General features: G+C 46.8%; 1 protein-coding gene across 7 annotated transcripts in view; it reads left to right on the top strand.

The window, feature by feature from the left end:
• The window catches only part of KMT2C (lysine methyltransferase 2C), a 223,971-nt gene that overhangs the window by 80,406 nt on the left and 121,463 nt on the right, over positions 1-22,102 (top strand). For 6 of the 7 annotated variants that reach the window (XM_066585567.1, XM_066585564.1, XM_066585562.1 and 3 more), the window contains exons 9-14: positions 2,524-2,638; positions 4,059-4,231; positions 5,232-5,380; positions 8,099-8,209; positions 10,644-11,350; positions 19,438-19,557. In XM_066585567.1, the coding sequence (XP_066441664.1) occupies positions 2,524-2,638; positions 4,059-4,231; positions 5,232-5,380; positions 8,099-8,209; positions 10,644-11,350; positions 19,438-19,557 (1,375 nt within the window). The remainder of the gene's footprint in view (positions 1-2,523; positions 2,639-4,058; positions 4,232-5,231; positions 5,381-8,098; positions 8,210-10,643; positions 11,351-19,437; positions 19,558-22,102) is intronic. The other variant, XM_066585566.1, reaches the window with a different exon arrangement.

The following is a 22,102-nucleotide window of genomic DNA, read 5'->3' as shown; positions in this document are numbered from 1 at the left end:
ATTCCAGGACTGTCTAGTTCTGTGAAGCATCGTGTGATTCACAAGTGAGATGCGCCTGCTTTCTTGGAATACTTGGCGAACATACATAGTAGTATGTTATGGTTGTTTTTTTGGTTTTTTTTCCCTTGGGGGGGGGGGGGGTAGCTTTATTTTCTGATATGTGTGACTTTTAAAATAAAAATTATAGGTTCAGGTGATGAATCCCTTCTGTGCTTTCCAAAAAGCATTTAAGATATCCTAGAAACATGCCAAAAGTTTTCAATGCTCGTCTGGCTGCTGAGACCCCCACCAATAGCTAGAAGGAACCAGCAGCTGGAACCCCCAGCGATCACAACTTTCGGCATGTCTTTATGACAAAAGTATTTAGGTAATTCAGTTGCACTTTTAATAAATATTGCAGCTTTTGGGCCCCAAATCTATACCAGGATCCAAACTGACCATGTGCCATTTAAAATACTGGTGTCATAATCTGTGGCAAAGAGGTCTTTAGGCCCCTTCAGACACCAGGGCCTATTCACCAGTAGAGCATGTATGTACAGTATATACAGCATACAAGAGCTCTACTTACAATCAAACCACTAACAACCACTTGACCGTGAGTATGTATGTGTGTGGGTGCTTCCCATGCTCCACCCCTGGTGATGTTATCGCTCCGCCCCTGATGACAGCACAGGTCCTACAACATATATAAAACACAGAGACTGACTGACAGAAGAACAATAAAGTTAGGGCTCTTGGAAGGGGAGGACAAAAATAACAAAATGAAAACACAACTAAGCCGTTATTGTCTCAGACACAACTCGGCGGTCCTGACAGAAGACACCGACCTGCCGCCGCCACAGAGATCCGGTGGGCTAAAGGACATGTGGTGACATCACTGCTGTGGGAGGAGACGACATGCAGTTTCATAGAAAGTACTGTATACTGGATAAGCAGACAGTAGCCACGAGGACTTGTGATAATGTCAGTCATGTGATCACCTGTGTGGGTAGTCAGGGATCACATGACCAGGGTCTGATCACTGTAGCCACGAGTCTGATGAGCTGGTGATGTCTGGAAATCGTCATGGATGTACCACAGCGGTGTGTGTGAGAATCAAGATGCATGTAGTAGAGCTGGGTGTGAGATGTGTAGGGATCATAATGGATGGTACCATGTAGCAGAGCTTTGTGGCGCATTGCGCCACTAGAAACACTGGTACGGTTTCCTAATTACTAGTCAAACTACTAACGACCACCGACCACTTGTCCATCTGTGAGTGAGTTACATTCTCCGCCCATGATCACATGATTGATGTCATCAAAAGTCCTTCATCCTGCGGCCTCCCTTGCTATAGAATTAGACCTGTGATAACATCAGCTTCATGTGATCAGGGGCAGAACATGTAACTCACTCTGGATGATCAGGGGCGGAGCATAACAGTGCGTCATCCGGAATAAGTTGCATGCTCCGACCCTGCTCACATGACAGTAACGTCATCACAGGTCCTATTCCATAGCAACTGAGGCTGCAGGAGTTTGTAGAGGATGCAGAACTCATTTGGGATGACCTCCGGATGAAGGAACTGTGATGACTTTACCATCATGTGATTAGGGGCGAAGTATGTAACTCTCACTGCAGGCTCAGGGGTGGAGTACGAGTGAGTTACATGCTCCGCCCCTAATCACATTATGGTGACATCATCAAAGGTCCTTCATCCCAAGTGAGTAAGTTACCTGCTCCGCCCCCAATCAAATGAGGGTGACATCATTAAAGGTCCTGTAAGCACACGGCTGATGTCCGGCTAGGTGTTCGTTAGTATTCCATAGCAACTGAGGCAGCGGGGGTTTGTAGGGGATGGAATACTAGCAAACGCCTATAGCAGCCATGTGCTTACAGGACTTGTCATGAGGTCGCCATCATGTGATGAGTCACCTGTGTGGGAGCTGTCTGGGGTCACATGACCACGGGGCGATCAGTGTTTGCAGAAATATATGTAGCAGAGCTGTGTGTCGCATTGTGCCACCAGAAATCCCGGTACTGTAAAATTTCCTAATAATTACTAGTTATCTACTAATCAACTGTTTGTTTAGTTATAATGCAGTTTTCTAATTGGAGATAGGGGACCATTCCTTGTTGACAAAAGCTCCATAAACGTAATCCTCCTAGGCGATCAGAGGGATTTATTCTGTACATTTTTAGTAGAAAACACCTATTCAGCTACGCAGCTAGGTGCTGAGAAATCAGTCTTCAGCTAACCGCATAGCTGTACAGGGGGCTCCGGCTGTGCCGGCACACTCTCCCTAGTGCAGGCGCAGCCGCAATCATAGCACAGTGTGATAATGGCTGCCTTCTGTTTTATTCCTTTTGTATGTATGTGTTCCTCCTAGTGACCTCTTGACGTTCTATTTCAGCAGATACTATAACCCCCCTCCACACACTTCATCTGTGATGACACTTTTTGCTTGCTTTGTATGTATGTATGTATGTATGTATGTATGTATATATAATAGCTGATCGCGGTTTGCTGGTTTTGTTTTTCAGACACTCTGGGGATGACAACAAGATGCTGGTCTGCGATACGTGTGACAAAGGCTACCATACATTCTGTCTGCAGCCGGTGATGGACTCTGTACCAACAAATGGCTGGAAGTGCAAAGTGAGTTTTCTGTCTACAAATGGTTAAGATTTCCTCAAGATCTATAAGGCCTCATGTCCACGGGATAATTTAAAATCCGCAGCGTTTTTCCCGCACACGGATTCGCGCCCCATAGGGATGTATTGGACATCCGCAGATAATTAAATACTTGCGGATGTCATTTTCCGCTTCAGGCGCGGATTGCGTGTGCGTGGAAAAAAACGTGACATGCTCCATTTTAGTGCGGGTGTCCCACGGGGACGGCTCCCGCAGGCTTCTATTGCAGCCTATGGAAGCCGTCCGGATCCACGGTACACCCGTGCCTGAATTTCTAGTCGCGGAGCACGGGAGAGCAGGAGTTAAAAAAAAATAAAAATAATGGAGTGCCTGGCGCATGTGTGCGGCATGCTGCCGGCGTGCCGAGCACATCCGCCGGGCCAAAGAAAGAAGACCCGGCCGCCACGGACCGCAGGTCCGCAGCATCCAGACAGGTAAGTAAATTCTTATTTTTTAGCATCATGTCCGCGAGGAAAGGAGGCACCTGCTGCGGGATTCTCCATGAAGAATCCGCGGCTGGCCTGATTTTCCCCGTGGACATGAGGCCTAAACCGGCTGAGGGAGATTTTATCAAAGTGATAGCTTCAGCCTGAAATAGAAAAAGTTCTGGATTTAGTGGTTCTGTCGCTTCTTAAAGAGGAGCTGTTATAGCGTACAATTAGCCGCGTTGGCTACATTAATATGGAAACGCAATCCCGCTAACTCCATTTAAAAAAAAAAAATACTCCTCTTCCTTCACCTGGATGGGCCCTTTTTCACTCCAACTCCCAGTGCGTTCAATGTGTCAAGTAGGCGGTCCCCAGAGCCGCTCGCCTGATTGTCCAAAAGACTTGCGGCCCGGAAGGAGTCACGGTCGAAACCACTTGCAACCAATTGAAAGAGATCTACTGTGATTAATAGTTGACGTACACTTTTGAACACCACCGTGTCCACATTAATATGAACATGGGGGGGGGGGGGGGGTAACTTGCTAAGCCTGACATATCTTGTGCCGGGCTTAGTAGGCTTTCCCCAAGCGTGCAGCGCTGTGAATACTGGATGAGGCATCCCAGCAGCTCTGTGCACCTCCACAGGAATGCATGCCTGGTCGGGAGCAGGCGTAGGCTTCAGGCTTAATTATACATCTGTCACGCCGGGGCGGACGTACCCCCTCCTCATGAGCCCCGTCCACTTTAAAAAAAAAAAAAAGTGACAAGGCAGGTGCAGACGAAAAAAAAAAGCTACAAACTTTTTGCACAATAATTGCAAAAATGACTTTTAGCGCACCTTGTAAGGGGAATTCTGGGGCGATGGGATTTGAATTGTTGATGTGATGAAATAATCGTATCAAATGCGTGAAAATCCCTCAAACTAACTTTCTTCTTTTCTCCATTCCGGTAACTAGAACTGCCGTATCTGTGCAGAGTGCGGGGCGCGGACCAGCCGGCAGTGGTATCTCAACTGTCTCATATGCGACAACTGTTTTCAGCAGCAGACCAGTTTGCCGTGCCCGATTTGCGATAATCCACTTCAGGCGGACGCGCACAAGGATCTTTTGCATTGTCAAATGTGCAAAAGGTAAAATAGAATAAAACTTTAAAAAAAAGGGAAAAGCTGCATCTAATATTCCATCAGAAATAAATGTGATTTTGCTGCCGTTTCGGTTGCGATGTCTGCCGCAGCCAAACCGTTCGGTGTAAACGGACCTTTATATCTGCACATACGATGTCCTCCCCAGTCAGTCCTCTGTGGCCCATAGGAGGCAGAGCAGCCAGAACTCACACTACGGTCTTACAAGGCCACGCTCCATGCACGGACTAATCTGGGTTGACAGTAAGGACCTGTGCGCTGAGTGTATCTCGCACATCTTTAGACACCTTTTGCCTTGTGTTCAGCCACATTCATTGGTTTAATTTATGCCAGTTTTCGCTCCAAATTTTTTGTGCCTTTTTTGGTAAACGATGATGAATTTAGGATCCGCCTCCTTTTCCCTGGATGCGCAAATAAAGTGTCTAAAGTACATAAATATAGTGCAAAGCATGTTGGCCATCGGTAAGGACCGAAACACGTAAGTGGTTTCCACTGTACACTCCTGTATCCTTCATTCTAGATGTACTAAATAAGATTTGTCATTACCCAGTAGGCGAACGCTGGAGATCCCCGTCACCTATTCAATGCATGGAACACAGTTTTCTGGCACAATTTGAGCCAGAGAATAGACGCGGTTTTGATAGTTTATCTGCCCTGTTATGTTCAAGGTTTATTTGGATATGAGCTGAGATGGTAGCAGCAAGTTGTGCAGCCGGTCAGTGATGGCGGCTTCAGGAGAAGCGATCGTATTAACGATAGTTGGTCCCCCATATGGCAGCTCATCTGCCCTTGTGAAACCTAACGAATGAACGGCGACTGACGTGGTCTTTGTCGGTCAGCGCTCACTGCCCAGGCAGATGATGGGCTCGTGTGATTGGCCCCCTTTGGAGTGCTTTGGATTTAGAAGACCCTTTTCATTAATGTCGTTAATCTCTGCATGTAACGATGTAGTATTCGCCATACTCACATCTGTTTCCTTGTACTTGAGGTGGATACATCCAGACTGTGAAAAATGTGCAGACTATTTAGATGATCAGTTGAAAGACGATTACATCTGCGCTTTATGTAAGCAATCCGAAGGGGAGGATGAAGTAGGAGAAGAATGTATGGAAATGGAGGTGGTGGAGTCTGAACCCGGTAAGTGGTTTTTGGGCCTTAACTATTGCTGACCCATGCTCAGTAGTTGATCGGCAGGGCTCTGCCTCTCGTGACCTTCTGTGATCAGCTTTTCTCCAGCCCGCTGTCCGTGTGGATGGCACTGGCAGCTCTATACACATTGCAGCAGCTGGAGTTGGTAATACAGACACGCTTCCATTATAATCAATGCAATACCAACCCGGGCTACTGCAGTGTGCATGAAGGGATCTGTTTACTGCTCTGTCCAGACTGACAGCAGGCAGGATAAGAGTTGATTACTGGGGTCCTGATCTGCAGACCTTCACCAATCCGCTATTGATAACCTATCCTGAGTATTACCTGTCCCATCCTGTAAGCACCATAAACTAAGTTCTGGCGCTTATAGGACAGGGGGTGTGGAGTCCCGGGGCATGCTTTTTAGACTTACCGAGCTCCTTGTTCCCACACCCACACTGTTGCCCCTAGAAGATGGAGGTGGCTTGCGAGCGTGGCTTGTTTCTGCAGTCAGTCCGTGTGCATGCATACTGTTCTCTATGGGAGTGTGCATACACTGACTGAAGAGAATCACACTTATAGACTTCCAGGGGTGACGGCGAGTGAATGAAGAGCCCGATAAATGTGAAAAGTACTTTGCCGGACTTCATGTCCCTATAAGCAGCATGACTTAGTTTATGGTGTTTATAGGATGTGACCGGTTCCCACTGAGTCCTGGCAACCCCTTTATTAACGCATTGGAGATGATAAATTTCATCTAAGGCTAGGATAGAGTAATCAGGCTAGGGCTACATGGGAACTTTGGCCACAACACTGGTTTCTGTGTAGCCCTGCGATTTTGCACTCTCATTGAAGTTAATGACGTTACCATGACCCGCTGGTCGCAAAAAATCCACTGGGGTTGTGTTTTTTTTTTTTTTTTGCAATCCGCAAGTAGTTATCAAAGCAATTTGCGAGTCGTGCGACAACTCCATTGACTTCAATGGGAATGCAACCTCAAAATGGCTGCAGAGCGACGTAAAATCGCCTGCAGCACTAGCCTTATGTGGGATTTTCATGCTAGTGCTTTGGCTTCCTTTTTCTGGTAATTAGATCTTGGATTGTACCGGGGATCGCGGCCCTATAGAGATAAGGTTAGTGACATTGGATGATACCGCCTGGTTCAGACTTAACCTTTTATTATCGGACTTGTAACGAACAGTAGAGGAAAGGCGCCTCATGCTCACGAATGACTGGCAGGATGTGATGTGCAATTCAGAAGCACTTATACTCACTGGGTTGTGGGCTCATCACTATTTTTAAAGGTAACCTGTCAAGTCATGTGAGTAGCATAAACCAATTTTCATGGGCTCACAGGGCAGGGGGCGCTGAGATCGGGGGGATTTTATTTATTTTTTTGTTTCTGTTCTACTGACCTCCCCATTACTTCGCTTGTCAGCCCTGCAAACCGCGGCTCGGTCCGTTCATTGGACTCGTCTCTGCAGTTAGTGCAGGCACACTGTTCTCTATGGCCGTGCACCCCTCAAAGATTAAGGCCATTTCACACCAGCGTTTTTACTTTGTCTACCCGTCCCATTGTGGGAGCAGCAAAACAGAAACCGCGTACGTTTTTCCTGCCCATAGAAATGCATTGGAACTGAAGAGCGTCTGTCAATCCATTTCTCAATTTTCCATTTCCATTCAGTTTTTTACATTGGAACAAAAGCACAGACTGCCGCGCCTTTGTTACCAGTGCAAAGAAGAAGCACAAAACCTATTTTAACCTTTTAATCACTGCAATCAGTTTTCGAGAGCGGTTAGGCCCGCAAGTATGAAGAACGTACCCTGACCTCCGCTCCCCCCATGCCATGAGCCTATGCGCTTGCTTTATGCTGCTCATATGACATGACGGGGTCCCTTTCAATTGCACCAAGGAGATAGCCTTTCTACAGCCGCAGCAGGTCTGCAAGCCCCTCAGGTGGATAATGCGAAAGTAGGTTGGGGACCTGTGATCAAATCGCTGCTTCATACAGCAGAACAACAGAGGAAGTAGGAAAACTTAACTTTTCTTCATTTGATATGAGAAACCCAATCAACGCATTTCAGATTGGGACCGGATCGTTCCTCCGGTAAGTGTGTAAGAATTGGGTACAAATCCAAAAAGTGTTGTGTTTTCTGTACCCAATAAAGAAAAAGAGCCTCCTTACCTTGTTACCCTGCCGTGAGAAGCACCAAGTCAGGCGGCGTTCTGCACACTACTTACACGTTTCATTGGCAAAGGTTTGTGTCTCTGATAATGTGTTTATATGGCAGACTTATATGGATGCCATAATAGTTCCTGGTTTGGCATTTTTTTACTGGTCGGCAGTTATGGAAACGAGTGGGAAGTGCCATGCAGTTTCCGTAACTTCTATAGAAGTGAATGGACGTTACAGAAACGGTGTAGATCACTGCGCTAAACTTATTTCCTTAGCTCCCATTCACTTCTGTGGAATTTCTGAAAACTGTGTGGCACGGGCTACTTGGTGGTTCCAACAACTGCTAGCATCCTTGTACACAGGAGAATTCCCACCATGGCCATGATGGTCCAAAATGGAAATGTCCCTTTAAGTGTTTAAAATCCTTGAGAAGAGGTAACGTCTCGGCATGGGAGCCGGAAGGCTTCAGATATTGTCTTTGGTTTTGTTTGCGGAGTTGTAATGATTTTCGTGACTCTATTGAATTAAGTCCTCTTTATTAATTTAGCGTGCACAGATGAGATAGAAGTGGATACAGGTGGAAAAATTACATTTCAAGAAGAAGCACTTAATCACAATGATCATGTTCCAGCTGCAGCAGTAATGTGCCTTGATGAAGGTATGCCGCCGCATGTATTATTTACACTGTTTGGTTTATTAATACATTACTCGTAATGTCTGCAGCGAAGATCTCATTTACGTCTTTACCCTAGTCCTAATGGCAACAAGGTTATTGTACCTCCGCCCCCCTTCCCCAATGATCGAATAGACAAGATGTAATGAGTTGTTTGCCCAAAGTGTAATAGGAGATTAAAGGGGTATTCCCATCTCAGCGGTTCATGGCTGGGATGGGAAACCCGCAGCTGTTTTTCAACCACCTCGCCAGCTGTTACGGAAACGGTAGAGACGGTAGTCTGAATCTGTTTTTGCAACTCCGTGAATAGGAGTTACAGAAACTGCTTGTTACAGTGCACTATGCTGTCTCCATAACACCCATTTATGCAGTTCCCGTAACTCCTCGTACGGTGGTTGGGAAACTGCCAACAGGGGATTCCCATCTCGGCCATGAAATACTGAGATGGTAGTATCCATTTGATGGGGTATTCCCATCCCCGTTTTAGCTTACCTTCTCTTCTCCGTTGTGGCCACCTTCATATTCTGCTCTGGCACTGCCCTAAACGTGCGTGCCTCTTGCACAGCGAAGCTCTATAGAACCGTTTCTCAGGGGTGCTGCGCATGCCCAGAAGCTGCCCTATAGAGCTCAGTAGAGAAGCAGAAAGGTGGCTAGCCAGGGAGTTAATACATTCCTGCCACACTTAATAGAAAAGAAGTGAGACGAATGACGTAAGCACTTCTTTCATTACTCGTCATAATCTCTGACTACGAGCAATAAAGAGCCTTACTGGCTTGTATGCCTCTTGTAGGCACTTTCAGCAGTGGATAGTGGTCACATGGGCACTCTGACGGGTCCTGTACAGAACGAGCTGCGAGTCCTGTGATCGGACGCCTTGCTGTCATTGCAGGGACTTAATTAGTACTTTGTCCCACAGTCACTCTTCTGTGAAACTAGACCAAGCGGGCAGCCTTCACCGCCTACATACTTCATTGAACCTTGGATACCTATGACTCGTTCACAGATTGTACTTCCTTGGACCACTTTTGGTAGATATCAACCACTACAGACTGGGGACACTCCAAGATTGGCCATTCTGGAGATACTCTGACCCAGTCATCTACTTATCACAGTTTGGTCCTTATCACAGCCGCTCAGGTCCTAAGGATACTTTTACACCGGATGACAGTTGCCCTGATAAGTATTGCTCCTGTGCCTCCACCGAAAGCCATAGTCGCTTACTGAATGGAGATGGAGCACACTGGAGATCTCCTCTTAAGGCCAGGTTCACACGCTGTCGATACAGCCTGTTCAGCGCTTGGGTCTTGCACGTGTAATACGCTATATCAATCTGCCATAGGTGGCCATATTGTCGCTCACACGACTTGTGCAAAATACGCGCGTAAGAAAAATCGAAGCATGTTCTATCTTGGCGTGTATAACGCATGCGTATGTGCCATGATATTATATGGCTATGGGCGGCACGCAGCCAGATGTGTCTGTGTGAGCTCAGCCTAAATGAATGGACCATAGCGCACTTGGTTTTTAGGTCAGCTGAAAACCAAGCCATTTCGACAAGTGAGCGATTCTTGCTGTCGGGTCCCGTGATTACGAGGATCAACATTCACCCGTCATCGCTCTTTTAAACAATTACTCGGGTGACTGTCAGCCTGTTTAAAAGTACACTTGGTCATTTTTCTACACCTCAACTTCTAGAGCTGATGGATTACTTGCTGCCTAGGAGGTAAGCAATGTAAACTTCACCTGTTAGTGGTTTTAATGTAATGCTTTATGGGTGTATGCGCTGTATTACAGGAATAGAAGTAATTATCTACCATGCTTTCCTGAAAATAAGACAGGGTCTTATCATTACTTTTGCCTCAAAAAAGCCGCTAGGTTTAATTTTTGGGAAATGTCCTATTTTATTTACGCAGCAGGCTTGGTCCAGGTCCCTCCCGCTGCTGCTCTCCAGAGCCCCCGACACAGTTCTGTCAGTCCTTGGCTGTCAACACAGTATCCCTTCCTAGTTATGGGATTCATAAATTCTGTCTCCACGGAGCAATGGTTCTGATTGGTTCTTTGAGCGCTACATTAATTGGCCGAGCCACAGTGCTTAAAGAACCAATCGCAGGCGTCGCATCGTGAAGGTGGGATTTATGAAATAACTGAGCCGCGGCTCAGCCAGTTCATAAATCCCGCCTTCACTAAGCGATGATGTGATCTGGAGAACAGCGCGAAGGACCTGGGCTGAGCCTGTTGGGTAATGTATCCCTATTGAAATGTAACTAGGGCTCATTTTTGGGATAGGGCTTATATTTCAAGCCTCCCTGTAAAATCTTTATCAGGCTAGGGCTTATTTTGGGACAGGTCTTTTTTTTGGGGGGGGGGCACAGTAGTGGCAAACTAATCCATTACTAAAAACTCTTACTTTTCCTTTTAGTGGCACCAGAGCACAATGAGAAAGCAGACCTGGAAATGGATGTTCCCTGCGATGCTGAGGCAGAAAACATGGACATCTCTGAGTCAGCCGACACGCACACGGTACCAGATGAGACTGTAGGAGATGCTGCAAGTGAGACGATATCGACGCAGCAGCAGCCGCCGTGTCTTCACCATAAACCAAGTCCGCTTCAACACCAAGAAACTCAAAGTCCCACCGAGGACCGGAGCGAACCGCGTGTCCTGGCGGATTCTTGTCACTCGCCATCAAAGTTTGAGCTTGCAGGCGATTCTAAGTTAGACGAGCACTTTGATTTGACTCGGGGTCATGAACACATTTCACAAAAAAAGGATGACGCACTGGTTTCCGAAACGTCTGATCTTCACGACATGGAGACCGCGCCGAACAGCGAGACGTCTACAGAAATGAGCTCCCCCACAGGGCACAAAAGTCTGAAGTCTCCGACTGGGATGGAGTCTCCCGCAACCTCAGTGGACACCAGTAAGACCAGTGTGTCATCCTCGCCCGCAGTTTCCATCGACTTTCATTCAACGAACGATATATTTCAAAGTCAACCTCCGGCACATAGTTATAGCACAGCAAATGCCTTTCAGACTACGTTTATATCCGTCACTCCAAAAATTGGCATGGGTAAGCCAGCTATCACCAAAAGGAAGTTCTCTCCTGGCAGACCGAGATCAAGACAGGTAAATGGACTTTATATTACCTTTATGTTGAAGGAGAAAGTCAATTTTGTGGAACATTTTATGAATGACTAAATGGTTATCTGAACTGACAGAATGGGAGACTTCACCGTCTGTATTTATCCTAATTATCTCTTTTTTTGCCCTTTATGACTTCACAGCAATACTGGGTTTTTCCTGATTTTTTTTTTTTTTTTTTTTAAAGGACCAATTTCAGGCATAGAGGATTGCAGTTGAATGTTTTTGTAGCTCGAGCAAGGCTGAGGAATTTTTCCTTTTTTTTTTTTTATTTCCCGTTTGTTTCTAGGCTTTTTGCCGTTTTTTCCCCTTTATAGTCCAAAACTGCAGTTTTTGATTTTATTTTTTTTTATTCTGAAATCCCCGAATGTGCCTATGTATTGGTTCTGACGGCTTCACTTTTATTATGAGTGCACTTCCTGAAATTTAGTTTTGTGGTAAAAATGACTTTTAACCCTTTCCAATCCACTGTCTGACGTCTGAAGACATTATGATTTAAGGCTGTACAGCTCTGATGTTGGAAGACGTCCGTCGGGGGTTCTCTTACTGTATTTTGCCAGCCTCTCTGCTGTCAGAGCCTATCCAACGTGCCACCTCATGCAGTACTGGCTTTAGCCAGCAGATAGCATCATTGTATAACAGTAGAAAAAGAGTAAGTCCCCTAGGAAAACCAGGGTACAAATTGGATTGGAAAGGGTTAATAGCCTACAACCGCCAAAATACAACAATGTACCGCGCTGCAGCGTTTTCTTTTTCTTAGAATTGAAAAAAAGTCTTACTAAACTTTTAGTTGGTGCTTTTTCATTTTTTTCCCCCAAAAAATATACAGAATAGGTGATTTTATAAGCATTTTTGCAAAATGTACATTTTTCGTAGAAACCCCTCTTCAGCTATTCTGCTAGAAATGCATCTTCAACTATTTAACTGCATAGCTGAGCAGGGGGCTCCGGCTGTGCCGGCACTGTTCTCTCTAGTGCAGGCGCAGCTGCATTTATAGCACAGTGTAATAATGGCTGCCTTATGTTTTATTGTATTTTCCCCCTCTTCGAACACGTTATTTTTTTATATACCGCTATTGCCTCCATCCTCTGGTGCTTGAAGAGAAGTCGTCGTGTTGTATTACAGACCGCTTCTCCTCTTCATAGCACAACCATTCCCTGCTGGACACCATGCATTGTCAGAGTCTCAGTACATCGGGTTGTCACATATAGTACATACTATGACAAAATGTATGTACAGCTCAGTACACTGAGACCCCGACACTGCATCGGGTCTGATGGGAAACGGGCACACCGGGAAGAGGTGAAGCTGTGTGCAACGCAGAACAGCTTCTTCTCTTCACAGTAGCAGGAGCAGTATATAAAAATGTCAGGAGAGCACACTGTAGGGGCATATTTATAAGGGATATACAACACAGGGCAGGCATTATTACACTGCGCTATGAATGTAGCTATGCCCGCACTAGAGAGACCTGAGCCGGCACAGCCGGAGCTCCCTGTTCAGCCACGCAGATAGCTTAAAGACCAACTGTGACCCCCTACAACGCTGGGCGATCAGAACCGCAGAGGCATGGCACTCATCTATTTGTGCCCCCTTTTTTGCCAATCACTGGGGGGCTGAAAACCTCTGGCATGTCAGTGATGCGCCAAGAAGTTTTTTTTTAAAGTTTAGTTGCACACTACCAGTTGTACACTGTAGTGGGGCTGTATAGTCTGGGTAACCCCCTATAGTTTGTGTAATCTGGACCCTCCAATAGTAGCTCGGATGAATGCTTTTGCTGCTGGGGGGCTCTGCTCTGCACCTGCATCCCAACAGATCAAAACTTTTGACGTATCTGTGACATGCCAAACCTTTTTTTTGAAAGTGTAGCTCCACATAAGTTTCATCAAAAACTGCTGTTTTTCACATGATTTAGCACTTTGGGTTCAGTTTTCCTGCTTCATTATGAGAGCAGGAAGCTGGAACCCGTTGGCTGATCGGAGCAGTCGTATGATGGAACCAAAGGCGCCCACTGACTATAATGGGGTCTGCTCTGTGGCGGGCATCCAGCGGTTTACACGGTGAAATAGCGCTATATGCATGAGTTATTTCATCCTGTATATTAACGGAAATTTGCGACAGAGGATCCAGAAGCAACCTTTACCTGTAGGTTATATCGCAGTACTGGAGATTATGTCTTCTCAATATATATCCCATGAGATATTTCTAGATCGACCATCCGCATTGCACACTGGTAACTGGTAACAAGTCACAAAGTGTTATCGAATACTTTTTTGTTTTGCTTTAGTCAATGGGAAGCATATGTTCCCATACGCTTAAAGGGGTTGTCCCGCGAAAGCAAGTGGGGTTAAGCACTTCTGTATGGCCATATAAATGCACTTTGTAATATACATCGTGCATTAAATATTGGCCATACAGAAGTTATATACTTACCCCCTCCGGTGCTGGCGTCCCAGTCTCCATGGCGCCGACCGAAGCTGTCTTCTGCCTGGATTGGACGCGCTTGCGCAGTCTGCCCTATTCTGTCCGGCTCCACCGTGCTCGCGCCGCAGAGGTCTTCTGCGGAGCTGCCCCTTCAGCGGGACAGAAGAAGCAGACTGTGCAAGCGCGTCTAATCCAAGGCAGAAGAAGGCTTCGGTCGGCGCCATGGAGACGGGGACGCCAACACCGGAGGGGGTAAGTGTATAACCTCTGCGCTGTCCGCTCTTCTGTTCTGTTGAATGGGGCCGCTCCGGCGTGCTCGCGCCGCACAGGTCATGCACAGACCAGCTGTGTGGCGCGAGCACGCCGGAGCGGCCCCATTCAACAGAACAGAAGAGCAGACAGCGCAAGCGCGTCTAATCGAGGGAGAAGGCGGTTTCGGTCGGCGCCATGGAGACTGGGGCGCCAGCACCGGAGGGGGTAAGTGTATAACTTCTGTATGGCTCATATTTAATGCACGATGTATATTACAAAGTGCATTAATATGGCCATACAGAAGTGCTTAACCCCACTTGCTGCCGCGGGACAACCCCTTTAACTTATATGGCTTTTGTGATCAGGTACGCCGGTTCTTTCCATGTATGTTTGCAGGAGGTAGACTTTCTGTAAATCTTATACACTTTAAAGGGTTATTGGGGAGCAAATGTTTTTTTTTTGTTTTTTTTTTACATGGTGCTCACCATGCTGTAAAAACAACATTAAGCCATTTTCGCCTCCCGTTCCCAGCTGGTGCCTTGTCCCCCGCTAGTTTTCACCTCTATTAGCAGGGAACTAGTCGTATTATCCCTGACACCAGGGACTTGCCCATTGCAGCCATTGACTGACTCCGGCTGGTGATTGGCTGCAATGCTTACATGTTCTGTTGACGGGATGCTATTGCTCTGCAGCCACAAGTGAAGCCAAACAGGGGAGCAGGGCGGCGAGGTCAACGGTTTATGTTGTTACGGTGTGGCGGAGCACCTTTTGAAAAAATGTTGTCCCATGTAAATGCCTTTAGTGGCACGCACGAAAAATCTCCAGGGCTTACTGCGCTGACCATTCAGTTAAACCTAGGAAGATTTCCATGGACAGCTCTAGTGCTGAAATGTGCAGAGCACTGAGCTGTCATCTGAAATCTTCCGGGGTTTTAATTGCATTGTTGACTCATTTAAAAAAACCTGCCCTGTGAGGCATGACATGGTAATAAGAAACCTGCCACTGAAGGGGGCAATGGAGAGAACGGTGCAAAGTCATCTGGAAGCTCCTGCTGGGGACGTGGCGCTGCTTCTGATGCAGCTTAGTCCTAGGCGGGCCGGAGGCTGAATAATACTTATTGACTATAAAGAACGAACTGTGAGCGTGTGATATCTTATTACTGTACACCGTAGACCGATCAGTCAGGGACGTTTATCTGCCTCTGCATTTATTACAAGGAATTGAAGGTGCAATACTGGTAGCTGCAAGTAGGGGGGGATAGGATAATCCGGATAATGTTCCCTCCCCCACCCTGATTGAAAAGCTGCTCCCTTTTACAATGCATAATGTGAAAACTGTCATAGCGAGGCAATCGGATACTCAGGGATAATTGTGACTCTTTGACACCTCGCTGTGAGATTAAAGGGGTTTCCAGTGAAGGAAAAGAATTCAAACTAACAGTGGGGACTACTGTAAGTTCTGTGGACACCTTTTGGGGGGCATTTTTGTCACTTAAATGTATTGGGCTAACAATATTAACAATAGGGTTAAAAATTAAAATTTTTTAAGCGTTTGTCTTCTGAAAACGAAGCCGGCCGGCCGGCCTCACTTACGGATCTCCTATTGAGATTTAGGCCTGATCCATAGCATTGTATTGTGAGTTGCCCCTGATAAACTCTGGGGCAGTTGGCATCGGCGGGCATACGGGCACCCGTCTCTGTGCGGGCGGACCTGCATTGACGCAGCACAGTAATCCGTGAAAACTGATGGTAAAGGAACATGCAGAGATCTTTCACATACTGACCACTGGCCCAGATGAAAAATTGCTGGTGTGAATAGCCTCATAGACTACAGCGGGGGTGCGGGGGAATATACGGATAGCACATGACCCAAAATTACCGATGCCTGGGTCCACATGAGTGTTTTTATGTTCTGTCCAGAGAGCCTAAATGCACATCGACTTCTGTGGGACCTCTATAGTGTGCAGTAAAATAAAGCTACATGGCTCTTTTCTATGAATGGGGGTGGGCGGGCCGAAACGGATCATCACCCCCATTCACTGAGTGATGATTGCTGCTGCGTGTAAGCACATCATCGCTGAGATGGCGTGTAGAAGGGCCCTCAGTCTGCAGTGTCTTTATACGGTGATACGCAGAGGCCGCAGAAGACACAGTGCAAGGTGTGTAATTAAAGCCTGTTGCAAAAATGATCATCAGCCCAATATATGAGCGTTTAAGTGTACAAAATTGCCCATCAAGGTGTTCACAACTTTTATCGTAGCCGACCCATACTTACCGCTTCCCGTCACCCCTTATATCCAGGGACAGCTGATCATCCACAACTTTCCCCCTGCTGATCAGCAAGTTGGCTCCTATGGATAGGGAATGACTTCTGACTCTGGTACAACCCCTTGAACCTCTTACTACGACACTTCTCTCCGCCGTGGGACGGCGTTCTTCAACCCTTAGGCCCGGCCCCAGGAGACCTTGTGTGACGCACTTTATCTTCCCGTTGATCGTTAATCTGTTTTGTGATTGGCTCATCTCGGCTGCCCGTCTGCTACATCTTTGCATGAGCATTGACCATAACGTGGACAGCCTACCATTTCTCGCTCCGATATGTCGCCATCCCTCCGCACCGCCTTCGTATTTCTTTTTCTGCCCGGCAGCGGTAGGACGCTTATGTCGTAGAACGGACATCTGTTTTCATCAGCGCAAAAAAATTATAAAAACTGCCAAGTCTTTTTCCAGGGAAATACTATTGATGACGGAGCCTAGGTCATCAGTCGTTGATGGGCTGGGGTCTACCGGTCGGGCCCCAGCAGATCAGACGCCTGGGTACAGAGTGGAAGCTGCTGCTCTAACCCCTTTGTAGTGGCCGGAACTTGTTATTGCAGGTGCAGCTGTCATTGTACCTGAATAGGACCACAACCTGCAATGATAGAAGTCAAATGCCCCATCAGCCCTGCACAACACGCAGCCTAATGATAGTGAGTGCAGAATTCCAGCATGGCTGTCAGCCCACCGTTGCAGCATTATGCATATATTCTCATTAGCGCGACATTGCGATCTCTTGTTGCACGCTTAACAAGTCGCCCGAGCTTTAAACGTCAGGCATTAGGAACAATCCCGTCTGCCTTCATTTCTCTTTTATCATTCCCTTCAGTAGTCATAGCCTGCTGGTCACCCTCGATTCTGGCGGTACGGGTCTAGAACAGAGTTTAAATGTATAGGGTTCGCAAAATTAAACTTTCCCTGACACTCGGGCTTCTGCAAGATGAGGCGCTGCGCGAAATGAGGTGAAATACAGACACTAGTCGCCTGAGACGATGCGCTCGCCGTTTAATAAAAGTCGTAGATCTAAGGGGCAGCATGTCGGTGACATTTTTACAAAAATACGTTCTTTACCGTAAATTACGAGCGCGTTGTCTGAAGTGACCATTGTCTGACTTTCCCCTGATTTGGAGCAGCAGAACGCCTTCCAGAGGCCTCTTGGTTGGGGAAGTTTACGTTTGCTAACCCTGTGTATATATATTTATGGGAACCTGTCACCAATTATGAGCATCCCCAAACTCCTCTGAGCCTGGCCTATGAGCGGCATAACTTGGTTTATGATAAAGATCGAACAATACCTCTGCGGCGCCACCTATTGGAAGGCAGCATCCCTACAAGCCGATATCAGACTCTTTAGACAAGCCCTATAACAATGACTGGAAATTGTTAAGACTTGTATAAAGAGCCTGACATTGACTTGCAGGAATGCTGCCTTTCAGTAGGTGGCGCTGTAGAGGTATTCCATCTTCCCTATTTGCATATTTCCCAGAAGAGCATGGATGGTCTTATAAATCTCCACAAGCTTTATAGGTGCTCTCCATAAGAAGCGATGCCCTTCCTCACCTGGTTCTGATACTCACAGGTGGCAGCGGCTTCCCTTTAATTAAGTCTAAGGTTTTGTTCACTTCTGCATTGGAAGCGCTGTTTTTCCAGCAGAATGACAGCGGAATCAGACAGTCCCCATTTATAAGCCGTAGGGCGCGGTCGGCGTCAGCCGGGAATCGCAGGTTTCCGTTATGAAAGTAAACTATGATGCGATTGTGAACAGAGTCAGATATGGACCGGAAGCCCCCCAAAGCATATTTGGTACTGTGGCTTTTGGTTCATATTCTCACTAAAATCCATGTCAAAATCTCCATCATTCGGTGCATTTTGAAGCAATTTTTGCCTCTTATCCACAGAGGATTTCACCTTCAGTTGAACTGCTGCGGATGATGCACACTAATTTTGCAACTTAAAGCGCGTTCACCTGTGGCAGATGTTGGTGCAGATCCACAGCGGTGAATTGAAGGGGTGGCGTCTACTGTGCATCTGTACCAAAATCCTCAGCGACGCGGATGTTCTGTTGCGGAAGATCAAACCAAATCCGCTACACCCGAAAAGGGGCGTTTTCCAAGTGTTAAACTTAACTGTCAGATCAGTAGCAGTCTAACCGCTAGGGGGCGAGCAGCGGCTGAGCGTGGGACTGCCGAAGGGAAGCGATGTACAGCCCTGTCTCAGGACTATCCATAGAAATGAATGTGGTGCTCCAGCTCGGCTCCCACTTCATACAGGAGAACACAGGACCTGTGATTTGTCGGGCTCCCAGCAGCCGACCCCCACTGATCACTTGTTCTGTGCAGACGGGATCGGTCGAAAACTTGGTGCAACCATTTACCAACAAAGCCTGCAGTAAGGTTCTGTTCACATCTGCATTATGGCTTCTGCTTATAATGGTTCCATGGCGTAGCGGCCACCGGCGAAGCTCGAATCAACCCATCGACTTATTTTGTGGTCTCTCCGGTTCCACTGAAGCGTTCATCCATTTGATGCCAAGCGCTGCATGCTGCACTACTTTTCCCACCAAGTAATCTAGACTCTGCAATGATGGTACCCAGCAGTCTCTCCGTATAGTGGGCTATAAAAACCGGAGGGATGGCATCCAATCAAAATCCTGCTGTTTGCAGACAGAAGTTGGAAGAAAATGAAAGCAGTATTTTGATTGGTTGGGGCAGTTACAGTATTTCTGCCCTATACTTGCATGCAAAGCTTACTACCGTATGTACATTAACAGTGAAATGGGGTAAATTCAAAATAGTTTTGCAAAGACCGGTCTCTCGCGGCCTCGTTATATGACGTTTGTACAGATCCACACAACCCCCACAGGCAGCAGTGATCAGCTACGATGCCAACCAGCAATAGTCCCGCCCCCTGGCTCAGGTGTTCTCCGCAGATAGCTCGCCGTGCATGTCTTGCTATGTTTCAGATTAATTGTGGCCGTCTCATTGTCTACATTTGCTTGGCTTTTCTAACCTTTTATGTTGCTGGCTTTATTTTTTGTGTTGCTGAGTTTATCCATCTATTTTCTCACCTGCCATGTCTTAGGGCACTTGGAGTACCAATAATACAGTGAGCCCACCTTCCTGGTCAGCCGATGGCTCAGAAGGTTGGGACATTTTTAAATCCAGACAGCTTCCCGGCAATCCATTTTGGAGCATCAAAGTGGTAAATAAGTTGCATTTCTACTTCTGTGTAATGTTCCCTTGTATGGTGTTATCAGCCTCTTCCTCCTCCGTTGTGTGCAGCCTCGCAGCTTTGTCTCTGTTGTCTCAAGTTCTTCCAATTTCATTTAACTGTCTTAAAATGCTTCTCTGATTCCGCCGCGGCGGCTTCGTCCTTTTGCCTTCATAGCGCAAATAAATGTAAGTATAAGGGTGATGTCACACACAGCGCTCTGTTGGAAAAACGTCTCTGCAGTGATCGACGCCATTCGCCAAAGCCAGAAGTGGATCCGTCCGGAATGAGAAGTAGACTTTTTTTTTCCCCATTCTGGCTTTAGCTCAAACTTCAACACTTTAAAGAAAAAAAAAAACGCTGTGCACGAGATTTGTGCGTCGCGAGACACATAAATCTCATATAAATATGAACCCCATTCTTTTGAATGGGGTCGTACACACGAGTGACGATTTCCTGCACGGAACCGCATTGCTGTGCGGGAAACAAATTGCGGCATGTTCTATCTCGTATCACGGCGCACATTGTTTTCAACAACACTGGCTGCAGCAGCGTCGGCCCCATTGAAAGTAATAGGAGAAAGTCCACGATCCTCCTGCCGCGGCTGACAGCTGCATCGGAGGATCCCTAAGGAATTCACATGGTGCGGACCGGGATATGGGGGTATGATTCATGGCCCCATATCACGCTCGCCAGCGTGAAGTTAGCCTTGGGCTATGTCCATACGGGATGGATTTGCCATGAATTTTCTGTTTGGGTTTTCCATAATCTGCAGTAGCGGTAATGTGGGTGCAATTTGCAAAAAAAAAAAACTCATCCAAACACGACAGAAATTGCAGGAATTGACATGCGTTAGAGAACAGAAGTCTGCAATATGTCAATTTCAGCAGCAGATTTCACTTTAAAGGAGGGTAGAATCTGTATCAAAATCTGCTTCGGAATCCACACCAAATAGTCCGTAAAATCCGCCCCATGTGGATGTAGCCCGACTGTGCCTCCACATGTCTCTTAAAGGGGTTGTCCCGCGCCGAAACAGTTTTTTTTTTTTTCAATGCCCCCCCCCCCCCCCCCCCTCGTTCGGCGTGAGACAAACCCGATGCAGGGGTTTAAAAAAAACAAAACGGATAGTACTTACCCGAATCCCCACGCTCCGGTGACTTCTTACTTACCTTACGAAGATGGCCGCCAGGATCTTCACCCACGGTGGACTGCAGGTCTTCTCCCATGGTGCACCGTGGGCTCTGTGCGTTCCATTGCCGATTCCAGCCTCCTGATTGGCTGGAATCGGCACACGTGACGGGGCGGAGCTACGAGGAGCAGCTCTCCGGCAGAGCGGCCCCATTCAGAAGGGAGAAGACCGGACTGCGCAAGCGTGTCTAATCGGGCGATTAGACGCTGAAATTAGACGGCACCATGGAGACGAGGACGCCAGCAACGGAACAGGTAAGTGAATAACTTCTGTATGGCTCATAATTAATGCACAATGTACATTACAAAGTGCATTAATATGGCCATACAGAAGTGTATACCCCAACTTGCTTTCGCAGGACAACCCCTTTAATGCTGCAGTGTTTCTGCAGTGTTTTTTTAATAGTACAAGCGAATTAAAAAAATCTACAATGCCAATGGGCCTGCGGTGCGGATTTTAAGGGTATGCTGGATTTTCACACATTGGTTCCGCCTGTAGCAGAAATTTGCAGCTAAGCCGTGTATTTCTGCCACGTATGCTTCTGCAAATCAACATGCATATTTGGCCATGTGAACGGGCAAAAGCCGCATGCGGAATTTCTGACGCAGTTCTCCCATTTACTGACATGTTATTTACCGTGGATCCGTGTGGAATTTTTATTGGAAAATTCCATGTACGGATTTTGCCTAGTTACAGTGGATTCGCGGTAAGATGCACTGCAGAAGGACCAAGCGCGCTAAATATACAGCACTTGGTCCTGGGTTTTAAACCCAGCCGATAGCAAAATTACGCCGCAGGATTAAAGCCTCTGCTGCTGCAATCAAGCGGGAGCAGGTCGGGTTCGCGGCTATTAGTCACAGCTAATAACCCGGAGGAGAAGGAAGAAACTGATTTTAGCGGCTTTTTCCTTCTCCTTTCTCAGATACATAGAGCTCAATAACTGCTATGTACTAAGAAGGGGAAGTGTTTCTTCCTCCATGCGAGCTGGCAGTCATGTGACAGCCGGGATCCCCTGGCACAGCAGAGCTACAGGGTCCTATCAGACCCTGATCAGCTCTGCCAGTGACTGATGTTTCTGATTGATCAGCTCTGCCAGTGACTGATGTCACTCCAGGGGGAAATATTCTCATGTAACTGGGGCTTCCATGGATGCTCCAGCTATAGTGGAAAAGTGTATAATAATATTATTTATTATTATTATTAATAATAAAATAATAATAATAAGACAATGTGAATGACACCCCCCCCGCGCCCCCCAGAGGTCTTATTATATGATATCATGGGGGACATAGAAAAAAATTGTAATAAGTAATAAAAAATATATATATATTATACACACCAGAATAA

The sequence above is a fragment of the Eleutherodactylus coqui genome, chromosome 12 (assembly GCF_035609145.1).
Source record: "Eleutherodactylus coqui strain aEleCoq1 chromosome 12, aEleCoq1.hap1, whole genome shotgun sequence".
In the NCBI taxonomy this organism is placed as follows: domain Eukaryota; kingdom Metazoa; phylum Chordata; class Amphibia; order Anura; family Eleutherodactylidae; genus Eleutherodactylus; species Eleutherodactylus coqui.
This window is presented reverse-complemented; position numbering and strand designations above follow the sequence as displayed.